We start from the raw sequence: 13,369 nt of genomic DNA on the forward strand, positions 1-13,369 counted from the left end.
AATTTGAGTCAATTGGAGGTGTACCTGTGGATGTATTTCAAGGCCTACCTTCAAACTCAGTGCCTCTTTGCTTGACATCATGGGAAAATCAAAATAAATCAGCCAACACCTCAGAAAAGAAATTGTAGACCTCCACAAGTCTGGTTCATCCTTGGGAGCAATTTCCAAACGCCTGAAGGTACCACGTTCATCTGTACAAACAATAGTACGCAAGTATAAACACCATGGGACCACGCAGCCATCATACAGCTCAGGAAGGAGACGCGTTCTGTCTCCTAGAGATGAACGTATTTTGGTGCGAAAAGTGCAACTCAATCCCAGAACAACAGCAAAGGACCTTGTGAAGATGCTGGAGGAAACAGGTACAAAAGTATCTATATCCACAGTAAAACAAGTGCTATATCGACATAACCTGAAAGGTCGCTCAGCAAGGAAAAAGCCACTGCTCCAAAACCATTAAAAAGCCAGACTATGGTTTGCAACTGCACATGGGGACAAATATCATACTTTTTGGAGAAATGTCCTCTGGTCTGATGAAACAAAAATAGAACTGTTTGGCCAGAATGACCATCGTTATGTTTGGAGGAAAAGGGGGTGGCTTGCAAGCCGAAGAACACCATCCCAACCATGAAGCATGTGGGTGGCAGCATCATGCTGTGGGGGTGCTTTGCTGCAGGAGGGACTGGTGCACTTCACAAAATAGATGGCATCATGAGGAAGGAAAATTATGTGGATATATTGAAGCAACATCTCAAGACATCAGTCAGGAAGTTAAAGCTTGGTCGCAAATGGGTCTTCCAAATGGACAATGACCCCAAGCATACTTCCAAAGTTGTGGCAAAATGGCTTAAGGACAACAAAGTCAAGGTATTGGAGTGGCCATCACAAAGCCCTGACCTCAATCCTATAGAACATTTGTGGGCAGAACTGAAAAAGCGTGTGCGAGCAAGGAGGCCTACAAACCTGACTCAGTTACACCAGCTCTGTCAGGAGGAATGGGCCAAAATTCACCCAACTTATTGTGGGATGCTTGTGGAAGGCTACCCGAAACGTTTGACCCAAGTTAAACAATTTAAAGGCAATGCTACCAAATACTAATTGCGTGTATGTAAACTTCTGACCCACTGGGAATGTGATGAAATAAATAAAAGCTGAAATAAATAATTCTCTCCACTATTATTCTGATATTTCACATTCTTAAATTAAAGTGGTGATCCTAACTGCCCTAAGACAGAGAATATTTACTATGATTAAATGTCAGGAATTGTGAAAAACTGAGTTTAAATGTATTAGGCTAAGGTGTATGTACATTTACGACTTCAACTGTATACAGTGGGGAGAACAAGTATTTGATACACTGCCGATTTTGCAGGTTTTCCTACTTACAAAGCATGTAGAGGTCTGTAATTTTTATCATAGGTACACTTCAACTGTGAGAGACGGAATCTAAAACAAAAATCCAGAAAATCACATTGTATGATTTTTAAGTAATTAATTTCCATTTTATTGCATGACATAAGTATTTGATCACCTACCAACAAGTAAGAATTCCGGCTCTCACAGACCTGTTAGTTTTTCTTTAAGAAGCCCTCCTGTTCTCCACTCATTACCTGTATTAACTGCACCTGTTTGAACTCGTTACCTGTATAAAAGACACCTGTCCACACACTCAATGAAACAGACTCCAACCTCTCCACAATGGCCAAGACCAGAGAGCTGTGTAAGGACATCAGGGATAAAATTGTAGACCTGCACAAGGCTGGGATGGGCTACAGGACAATAGGCAAGCAGCTTGGTGAGAAGGCAACAACTGTTGGCGCAATTATTAGAAAATGGAAGAAGTTCAAGATGACGGTCAATCACCCTCGGTCTGGGGCTCCATGCAAGATCTCACCTCGTGGGGCATCAATGATCATGAGGAAGGTGAGGGATCAGCCCAGAACTACACAGCAGGACCTGGTCAATGACCTGAAGAGAGCTGGGACCACAGTCTCAAAGAAAACCATTAGTAACACACTACGCCGTCATGGATTAAAATCCTGCAGCGCACGCAAGGTCCCCCTGCTCAAGCCAGCGCATGTCCAGGCCCATCTGAAGTTTGCCAATGACCATCTGGATGATCCAGAGGAGGAATGGGAGAAGGTCATGTGGTCTGAAGAGACAAAAATAGAGCTTTTTGGTCTAAACTCCACTCGCCGTGTTTGGAGGAAGAAGAAGGATGAGTACAACCCCAAGAACACCATCCCAACCGTGAAGCATGGAGGTGGAAACATCATTCTTTGGGGATGCTTTTCTGCAAAGGGGACAGGACGACTGCACAGTATTGAGGGGAGGATGGATGGGGCCATGTATCGCGAGATCTTGGCCAACAACCTCCTTCCCTCAGTAAGAGCATTGAAGATGGGTCGTGGCTGGGTCTTCCAGCATGACAACGACCCGAAACACACAGCCAGGGCAACTAAGGAGTGGCTCCGTAAGAAGCATCTCAATGTCCTGGAGTGGCCTAGACAGTCTCCAGACCTGAACCCAATAGAAAATCTTTGGAGGGAGCTGAAAGTCTGTTTTGCCCAGCGACAGCCCCGAAACCTGAAGGATCTGGAGAAGGTCTGTATGGAGGAGTGGGCCAAAATCCCTGCTGCAGTGTGTGCAAACCTGGTCAAAATATAGTGCTTCTACCCCGATTGTTCAGTTTGGCCGGGCGGCCAGCTCTAGGAAGGGTCTTGGTGGTTCAAAACTTCTTCCATTTAAGAATGATGGAGGCCACTGTGTTCTCCATCTCGTGCTGCAACACTGCCTGGCTGGGGGCTGTGCGCACATGAAGAGCGGAGTGAAAGATTCATTTTTAGAAGCGCTGCACATAAGCATAAAAGTTGGTATAATTTCCTTGAAATGAAAGTCTACTGAAGTGAAACTTTGTCCTTGTGTTTCTTGGCTATTTACATTGTTTTGTTCACAAGCTAGGTTGTTTTTCTATGTTTGAGTTTCAACTTTTAGGGAAGAGAAGACAACGCTTCTACTAGTCAGACTCAATCTCACAGGCACAAACATGACCCGAGTCGAGTCACCCTAAAGGGGCAGGTGACATTTTTTGTCTCATCTGTGATATTTTGGTTAAAAGACTCAGGTCACAAAAAATGAAATTAAACAATATACCACATTGCTTCTGACTAGCAATACATTTATTGTTTTAGAAAATTACAAAGCATGTCATCCGTTTTTTAGTGTTTTGTTGGTGTAATATTAGTGGGGAAAAAATATTTTGCCTGGTAAAAAAATCTGAGTGGCCGGTAGATTTTTTAATCTACCGGCCACAGTGGCTGGTGGACCAAAAAGTTAATTTTATCCCGTGTTCGGTTTGGCTTTTTAAGCCAATAGTGGCTAACACAATATCTGCTAATTAATTTCCAGGCCCCCCCTTAGAGTTGTTTAATACCCATTATTTTGGCAGGTATATTGACAGAAAATATAGTGCACTACTGTATTTTGTACACTAAGGACCCGGGGAAGAGTTGCAGGGGAGAGGAGAAGAATGTGCCTATTTGAAAGCTTGAAAGAACTTAGTAGCTCGGGACGTTACATTTTTAAAAAGTAGCTCTCATGCTAGAAAAGGATGGAGACCCCTGATATATATTGTCACATACACCGGATAGGTGCTGTGAAATGTGTTGTTTCACAGGGTCAACCATAGTACAGCCATGGTATGGCACCCCTGGAGAAAATTAGGGTTAAGTGCCTTGCTCAAGGGCACAGACAGATTTTTCACCTTGTCGGGCTTATGTATTCAAACCAGCGACCTTTCGGTTACTGGACCAATGCTTTAACCGCTAGGTTACCTACATTTTTATATTTTACATTTTAGTTATTTAGCAGACGCTCTTATCCAGAGCGACTTACAGTTAGTGAGTGCATACATTTTCATACTGGCCCCCCGTGGGAAACGAACCCACAACCCTGGCGTTGCAAGCGCCATGTTCTACCAACTGAGCTACAGGGGACTACCTGCCTCCCTTAACTAAAGGCTTGTGTATTGACAAACAGTCATGAGTCTTAAAGCAAGAAAAACGGCAACACACACGCACGCTCATACATACACACACACACGAACACACAGGTGGTTACCTCACAGCTGAGGCTGCGTACGCAGGCCTGGCGGACCACACTGAAGAGCTGGGATTGTCTGGGGTGTTGGTGGCTGAGGAACCGGATGCCTGTCTCACTGTCCACACTGACGAAGCCTGGGTGAGACGCTGGGAGAGACCGACAGCCCTGACAAAGAGAAGGAGAGAGACAGGGAGGGAGGGAGAGAGAGAGAGAGAGGGGAAGAGAGGGAGAGAAAACGAGAGATGGCCAGAAAGAATAGTTATAAGACAAAACTAATTAGTCAAAGTCATTTACAGTGGGGAAAAAAAGTATTTAGTCAGCCACCAATTGTGCAAGTTCTCCCACTTAAAAAGATGAGAGAGGCCTGTAATTTTCATCATAGGTACACGTCAACTATGACAGACAAAATGAGATTTTTTTTTCCTGAAAATCACATTGTAGGATTTTTAATGAATTGATTTGCAAATTATGATGGAAAATAAGTATTTGGTCAATAACAAAAGTTTCAATAACAAATAACAAAAGTCAATAACAAAAGTTGATGGAAGGAGGTTTTCACTCAAAATCTCACGATACATGGCCCCATTCATTCTTTCCTTTACACGGATCAGTCGTCCTGGTCCCTTTGCAGAAAAACAGCCCCAAAGCATGATGTTTCCACCCCCATGCTTCACAGTAGGTATGGTGTTCTTTGGATGCAACTCAGCATTCTTTGTCCTCCAAACACGACGAGTTGAGTTTTTACCAAAAAGTTCTATTTTGGTTTCATCTGACCATATGACATTCTCCCAATCCTCTTCTGGATCATCCAAATGCACTCTAGCAAACTTCAGACGGGCCTGGACATGTACTGGCTTAAGCAGGGGGACACGTCTGGCACTGCAGGATTTGAGTCCCTGGCAGCGTAGTGTGTTACTGATGGTAGGCTTTGTTACTTTGGTCCCAGCTCTCTGCAGGTCATTCACTAGGTCCCCCCGTGTGGTTCTGGGATTTTTGCTCACCGTTCTTGTGATCATTTTGACCCCACGGGGTGAGATCTTGCGTGGAGCCCCAGATCGAGGGAGATTATCAGTGGTCTTGTATGTCTTCCATTTCCTAATAATTTCTCCCACAGTTGATTTCTTCAAACCAAGCTGCTTACCTATTGCAGATTCAGTCTTCCCAGCCTGGTGCAGGTCTACAATTTTGTTTCTGGTGTCCTTTGACAGCTCTTTGGTCTTGGCCATAGTGGAGTTTGGAGTGTGACTGTTTGAGGTTGTGGACAGGTGTCTTTTATACTGATAACAAGTTCAAACAGGTGCCATTAATACAGGTAACGAGTGGAGGACAGAGGAGCCTCTTAAAGAAGAAGTTACAGGTCTGTGAGAGCCAGAAATCTTGCTTGTTTGTAGGTGACCAAATACTTATTTTCCACCATAATTTGCAAATAAATTCATTACAAATCCTACAATGTGATTTTCTGGATTTTTTTTCTCAATTTGTCTGTCATAGTTGACATGTACCTATGATGAAAATTACATGCCTCTCTCATCTTTTTAAGTGGGAGAACTTGCACAATTGGTGACTGACTAAATACTTTTTTTCCCCACTGTATATTCTGTCCGTTCAGCCCTTCACTCATCTCTCACACAAATCTCCCACTCACCTCACACATGTCTCCCCTCTGTGTAGCTGAGCTGTTCGCCCTCATGGTGAGTCCCTCTCCCTCTCTGTCCGACTCCCTGTCCCCGGGTATGGGGGCGCCAGCCTGAGAGGGTGTGGGGGACGGGGGGTGCAGAGCCTCAGTGCAGAACAGGGTCCGGGGGCCATGGAGCTCACAGAAGTGACAGAGCGCTACCAGAGCATTCATCTGAAGGGGAAGAGAACAGGGCCCGCCCTTTAGGCAGGATTAGGCGGCCGCCTACAGCGGCAGATTGACGAGGGCGGCATTTTCCAAGCTAAACTGACCAAGACGCACCAACAACACATAAAACGTCACATAATTCTGCCCAAAAAGAATGACAATTTCTCTCACCCAGTGGCATATGGGCTATTTAGGTGAGTGCCGATGCCGCCCCGTGATAAGCAGTACCCACTTTGTCAAAAGCAGATTTTGCTTGTCCATGCCGAGCGCGTCTCTCCAAGGTGCTGTTGGAGAGATGCACTGCTGCGGCGCTCCACCAACATTCCATCAAAAAATGATCTAACATAAATCATGTAGCCTATAGCCTATGGCAGAAAGAGTATATGGCCTTTTCTGTATAAAACAGGCTGGAGTGGAGATCAAATTTATGACAATGTCACTTTTTACATCATGCACGTTTGTCCAACCAAATAGCGTAACCTAAATGGCACCCAATCAAAAAACAAAGTGCTTCAATGTGAATATGGCATGATAACAAACATCATACCTTAAAAACAAGACAGGTCAAAGTAAAATTGACAATATGGAATGGACAATCAGGCTACTCACAACTGCTGTCTAGTAGGTTTGGGCGGTATACCGTACATACCGTATATACCGTATACCAGGGTATTTGGAAAAAGCCACTGGATGATTTTTCAATACTATCAATACCGTTGAAATTATTTCTTAGAAGTTTTTTAATAAATTTGAATATTTCTAGCAACTTTTTAAGTAAATACCTGCAGTCAACAATATGTTAGGAGATAAATAACATTGTGTTCTTCATTTCACCTACCACATTATTATGAAGCTTACTGTAGTTTCCAGTCACGTGGTGTTTGTTTACAAGCACACCACGACGAGAGACCGGAGCCTTGTGAGTCACTCACTGTTGTGCAGCATGTGCCAGGTGATCTAATTACAGTGGCTTGCGAAAGTATTCACCCCTCATGGCATTTTTCCTATTTTGTTGCCTTACAACCTGGAATTAAAATGGTTTTTTGGGGGGGTTTGTATCATTTGATTTACACAACATGCCTACCACTTTGAAGATGCAAAATATGTTTTCTTGTGAAACAAGCAAGAAATAAGACGAAAAAACAGAACTTGAGCGTGCATAACTATTCACCCCCCAAAGTCAATACTTTGTAGAGCCACCTTTTGCAGCGATTACAGCTGCAAGTCTCTTGGGGTATGTCTCTATAAGCTTGGCACATCTAGCCACTGGGATTTTGGCCCATTCTTCAAGGCAAAACTTCTCCAGCTCCTTCAAGTTGGATGGGTGGATGGGTTCTGCTGGTGTACAGCAATCTTTAAGTCATACCACAGATTCTCAATTGGATTGAGGTCTGGACTTTGACTAGGCCATTCCAAGACATTTAAATGTTTCCCCTTAAACCACTTGTGTGTTGCTTTAGCAGTATGCTTAGGGTCATTGTCCTGCTGGAAGGTAAACCCCCGTCCCAGTCTCAAATCTCTGGAAGACTGAAAAAGGTTTCCCTCAAGATTTTCCCTGTATTTAGCGCCATCCATCATTCCTTCAATAGCTCAATTTTAGTCTCATCTGACCAGAGTACCTTCTTCCATATGTTTGGGGAGTCTCCCACATGCCTTTTGGTGAACACCAAACGCGTTTCCTTATTCTTTTCTTTAAGCAATGGCTTTTTTCTGGCCACCCTTCCGTAAAGCCCAGCTCTGTGGAGTGTACGGCTTAAAGTGGTCCTATGGACAGATACTCCAATCTCCGCTGTGGAGCTTTGCAGCTCCTTCAGGGTTATCTTTGGTCTCTTTATTGCCTCTCTGATTAATGCCCTCCTTGCCTGGTCCGTGGGTTTTGGTAGGCGGCCCTCTCTTGGCAGGTTTGTTGTGGTGCCATATTCTTTCAATTTTTTAATAATGGATTTAATGGTGCTCCGTGGGATATTTTTTTATAACCCAACCCTGATCAGTACTTCTCTACAACTTTGTCCCTGACCTGTTTGGAGAGCTCCTTGGTCTTCATGGTGCGCTTGCTTGGTGGTGCCCCTTGCTTAGGGGTGTTGCAGACTCTGGGGCCTTTCAGAACAGGTGAATATATACTGAGATCATGTGACACTTAGATTGAACAGAGGTGGACTTTATTTAACTAATTATGTGACTTCTGAAGGTAATTGGTTGCACCAGATGTTATTTAGGGGCTTCATAGCAAAGGGGGTGAATACATATGCACGCACCACTTTTCCGTTATTTATTTTGTATAATTTTTTGAAACAAGTTATTTTTTTCATTTCACTTCACCAATTTGGACTATTTTGTGTATGTCCATTACATGAAATCCAAATAAAAATCCATTTAAATTACAGGTTGTAATGCAACAAAATAGGAAAAACGCCAAGGAGGATTAATACTTTTGCAAGGCACTGTACAGTATGGAATTCACAACTAAATGTTTGCCAGCTAGATATCTTGTAACTATTAAGTTAACTGTCTAAAATGTGCTAAATTCTCTAAAGTTGTGCATTTGGTTTGCTAATTTAGTAGCTAGTTATCTATCTAGCTAAGTGGTTAGCTTCTTCCAAAATCAAGCATTCGCTTGGTAACAGCAGAGACTCCCTTCCTGGATCAAGAGCCTTGCTGGCTAATTTTTTGTTGTTGTTGTGTGCAGCAAACTGTGAACAGCATTTCTGAGTTACTTGTATAGTTTAGGTCAGAAACTGCACAACATTTTTCGCAATTAGCTCGTTAGAAAACCTTCCGTTTTCAGTGTATTAGTGGGGTTCGAAAAAAGCACCACTTGTGTTCAGAGGCAGTATTACTGAATTTCCTGGTATGGCACAAGGTTGGTATTTTTTAAAAACATTTTAGTTATTTTGCAGACGCTCTTATCCAGAACGACTTACAGTAGTGAGTGCATACATTTTCGTACTGGTCCCCCGTGGGAATCGAACACACAACCCTGGCGTTGCATGTGCCATGCTCTACCAATTGAGCCACACCGGACCATATAAAGTTATGACAATCTGGATACCACCCAAGCCTACTGTCTAGGAATTTCACCCAGTGGGCTAAATTGTCATGATAATCAGTGGTTTCAAGTTTGTATCCATACATTTTTGACGAGATGATCATAGCAAAAAAAATTATACTTCTGCATTTCCCGCTATGTAAACACGTTGATTCTCATTGCAAATAGGCTCAGGATAACTTCTGATAAAGTTGGGTAGCTGATATTCAGAGCTTAATGAGCCAAAATGACTAGTCACAGGAATCAGGACTAATAAAGCCAATACAATTGCCTGTTTTACAAAAGGTAGGCCTACCACATGGTTGGGCATTTTTTTTATGTAATTGGGGCCTAAACTGTAGGCCACACCTCAGTAAGCACGGGCCAATGTATTTTGGACGTCTTGTTTTTGTATTTGTATTTTTGCCCAAACATAGACGTCTATAATTGGTTCAGATTTAGTCCGGTACGGACCGGCCTTGACTTGGCCCAAACAACCAAATCTGTACCAATCATAGACATCTATGTTTCACAAGTTTGGCCAGTACAGTAAAGAAAAGTACAGTACAATACAGTACAGCACAGTACAGGAAAGTAAAGTATAGTTCAGTACAGCACAGTATAGTACAGTATACTGTATTGTACCCTACTTTACTCTAATGTACTCCACTCAAGACGTCTTTTCACCTTTCATTCATAACCTAAAATAAACCTAACTTCAATGTCTGGAAAAGACGCATGTTAGATGGCTTTTCAACGTCATTTTATTTACTGGGACAATTCTGCCCTCCTTTCCGCATATCTAACCACTACTCCATTTTGCTTCTCCCTTCCTATAGCCAGAAACTCAAACAGGAAGTACCCATGCTAAGGACTATTCAACGCTGGTCTGACCAATCGGAATCCACGCTTCAGGATTGTTTTGATCTCGCGGACTGGGATGTGTTCCGGGTAGCTTGCGAAAATAATTTAGACTAAATCACAGATACGGTAACTGAGTATATCAGGAAGTGTATAGGAGATGTCGTACCCACTGTGACTATTAAATCCTACCCTAACCAGAAACCGTGGATAGATGGCAGCATTCGCGCGAACCACTGCATTTAACCATGGCAAGGTGACTAGGAATATGACAGAATACAAACAGTGTAGTTATTCACTCCGCAAGGCAATCAAACAAGCAAAACGTCAGTATAGAGACAAAGTGGAGTCGCAATTCAACAGCTTAGACACAAGACGTATGTGGCAGGGTCTACAGACAATCATGGACTACAAAAGGAAAACCAGCTACGTCGCCAAGACCGACGTCTTGCTTCCGGACAAGCTAAACACCTTCTTCGCCCACTTTGAGGATAACACAGTGCCAACGACGTGGCCCGCTACCAAGGACTGTGGGTTCTCCTTCTCCGTGGCCGACGTGAGTAAAACATTTAAACGTGTTAACCATCGCAAGGCTGCCGGCCCAGACGGCATCCCAAGCCGCGTCCTCATAGCATGCACAGACCAGCTGGCTGTTTTGTTTACGGACATATTCAATCTCTCCCTATCCCAGTCTGCTGTCCCCAGATGCTTCAAGATGGCCACCATTGTTCCTGTACCCAAGAAAGCAAAGGTAACTGAACTAAACGACTATCGCCCCATAGCACTCACCTCTGTCATCATGAAGTGCTTTGAGAGACTAGTGAAGGATCATATCACCTCTACCTTACCTGCCACCCTAGACCCACTTCAATTTGCTTACCGCCCCAATAGATCCACAGACGATGCAATCGCCATTACTCTGCACTATCCCATCTGGCCAATAGGAATACCTATGTAAGAATGCTGTTTATTGACTATAGCTCAGCATTCAACAACATAGTACCCTCCAAGCTCATCATTAAGCTCGAGGCCCTGGGTCTGAACCCCGCCCTGTGCAACTGGGTCCTGGACTTCCTGGCCCCCAGGTGGTGAAGGTAGGAAACAACACCTCCACTTCGCTGATCCTCAACACTGGGGCCCCACAAGGGTGCATGCTCAGCCCACTCCTGTACTCCCTGTTCACCCATGACTGCGTGGCCAAGCACGCCTCCAACTCAATCAAGTTTGCAGACAACACAACAGTAGTAGGCTTGATTACCAACAATGACAAGACAGCCTACAGGGAGGAGGTGAGGGCTCTGGGAGTGTGGTGCCAGGAAAATAACCTCTCACTCAACATCAACAAAACAAAGGAGATGATCGTGGACTTCAGGAAACAGCAGAGGGTGCACCCCCCTATCCACATCGACGGGACCGCAGTGGAGAAGGTGTAAAGCTTCAAGTTCCTTGGGGTACACATCACTGACAAACTTAAATGGACCACCCACACAGATAGTGTGGTGAAGAAGGTGCAACAGAGCCTCTTCAACCTCAGGAGGCTAAAGAAATTTGGCTTATCACCTAAAACCCTCACAAACTTTTACAGATGCACAATTGAGAGCATCCTGTCCGGCTGTATCACCGCCTGGTACGGCAACTGCACCACCCGCAACCGCAAGGCTCTCCAGATGGTGATGCGGTCTGCACAACGCATTACCGGGGGCAAACTACCCGCCCTCCAGGACACCTACAGCACCCAATGTCACAGGAAGGCCAAAAAGATAATCAAGGACATCAACCACCCGAGCCACTGCCTGTTCACCCCGCTATCATCCAGAAGGTGAGGTCAGTACAGGTGCATCAAAGCTGGGACCGCGAGACTGAAAAACAGGTTCTATCTCAAGGCCATCAGACTGTTAAACAGCCATCACTAGCACATTAGAGGCTGCTGCCTATAGCCATAGACTAGAAATCACTGGCCACTTTAAGAAATGGAACACTAGCCACTTTTATAATGTTTACATATCTTACATTACTCATCTCATATGAATATACTGTATTCTATACTATTCTACGGTATCCTAGTCACTTTAATGTTTACATAAAGTGGTCCTCTATAGCTCAATTGGTAGAGCACGGCGCTTGTAACGCCAGGGTAGTGGGTTCGATCCCCGGGACCACCATACGTAAAAATGTATGCGCACATGACTGTAAGTCGCTTTGGATAAAAGCGTCTGCTAAATGGCATATTATTATTATTATTACATATCTTGCATTACTCATCTCATATGTATATACTGTATTCTAAACTATTCTACTGTATCTTAGTCCATGCCGCTCTGACATTGCTCGTCCATATATGTATATATTCTTAATTCATTCCTTACTTAGATTTGTGTGTATTGGGTATGTGTTGAGAAATTGTTAGATATTACTGCACTGTCGGAGCTAGAAGCACAAGCATTTCGCTACACCCGCAATAACATCTGCTAAACACGTGTTTGACCAATAAGATTTTATTTTATTTGCCTTGCCTACCGCGGCAGAACGGCCAGTACCTCCCGAGTACCTTTCGAGTGGCGCAGCGGTCTAAGGCACTGCATCTCAGTGTTTGAGATGTCACTACCGACCCCCTGGTTCGTTTCCAGACTGTATCACAACCGGCCGTGATTGGGAGTCCCATAGGGCCGCGCACAATTGGCCCAGCGTCGTCCGGGTTTGGCCGGTGTAGGCCGTCATTGTAAATAACAATTTGTTCTTAACTGACTTGTCTAGTTAAATAAAGGTTTAAAAAAAAAAAAATACTGGCATGCGAGAGTTGACTGGTGATCAGAGGTGTGTTATTGTCAATGCTTTGTCTTTAGATTCACAGTGTAAACATTGATGATTGATTACACAGAAAGGTAATACAATTTCATTGCTGGTGAAAGTTTCCTACTTGCAATTTTAAAGGCTACAACCTTTCTAAATGGACACCTATAAGTCAAGCACACGTACCTTGATTAAAGCAGCGTGAACAATCAATGCAACAAATTACAGGCGATCAGATTGCATGAAAACATCACATAAAGACATTGCTGACAAGCTAACCCCTAGCACGGTACCGCCAAATATCTCGAAAATAGATCATGATCACTTTTCTTAAAAGCATGGAAAATAAGTCGCCAATGCACACGCAAGTTCTAATTTCTAATTCATTCACAAAAGTTGTCTTGTTGCTGTATTAGACTTTGTTTATACTTTTTCCACTGACCTTTCTTCGTACGCACGCTCTCTTGGTTGGTGGTAGTCGTCATGTGATGAGGGGAGTCACGAGCTTTGGATCCAGGAGGACCGCACAGATGACGCATTGTTTTGGTATAGTCTCTTCCGTAAGAAATTATAACAAACTATCGTCAATTTATAAACGGCCTAGTATAGAAAATGTTATAGTATCAATTGTTTTGAGGATTTGAATGATTGAATAAACGAAGAGAAGAAAGCCTGTTGTCATCGCTGAGGTATAGGGTTCTCATAGACCTCATTTCCCATAAGCCCCCTCAGTACAAACATAGCAAAGG

At 43.7% G+C, this 13,369-nt stretch overlaps 1 protein-coding gene across 5 annotated transcripts in view; it reads right to left on the bottom strand.

The window, feature by feature from the left end:
• Positions 1–13,149, bottom strand: part of LOC311125934 (folliculin-like) — a 31,971-nt gene extending 18,822 nt beyond the window's left edge. For 3 of the 5 annotated variants that reach the window (XR_014612924.1, XR_014612925.1, XM_084158455.1), the window contains exons 1-3: positions 13,063–13,149; positions 5,747–5,950; positions 4,120–4,266 (exon numbers count right to left, since the gene is read on the bottom strand). Coding sequence is in view for 2 of the 5 variants with exons in the window: in XM_084158455.1 (XP_084014581.1) it covers positions 4,120–4,266; positions 5,747–5,950 (351 nt within the window). In the remaining 3 variants the exon portion in view is untranslated. Of the gene's footprint in view, positions 1–4,119; positions 4,267–5,746; positions 5,951–12,806 lie in introns of all 5 variants that reach the window. The other 2 variants (XR_014612926.1, XM_084158456.1) reach the window with 2 other exon arrangements.
• Between the last annotated feature and the right edge of the window lie 220 nt (positions 13,150–13,369).

The sequence above is a fragment of the Coregonus lavaretus genome (assembly GCF_964263955.1).
Source record: "Coregonus lavaretus genome assembly, chromosome: 3".
NCBI lineage: Eukaryota > Metazoa > Chordata > Actinopteri > Salmoniformes > Salmonidae > Coregonus > Coregonus lavaretus.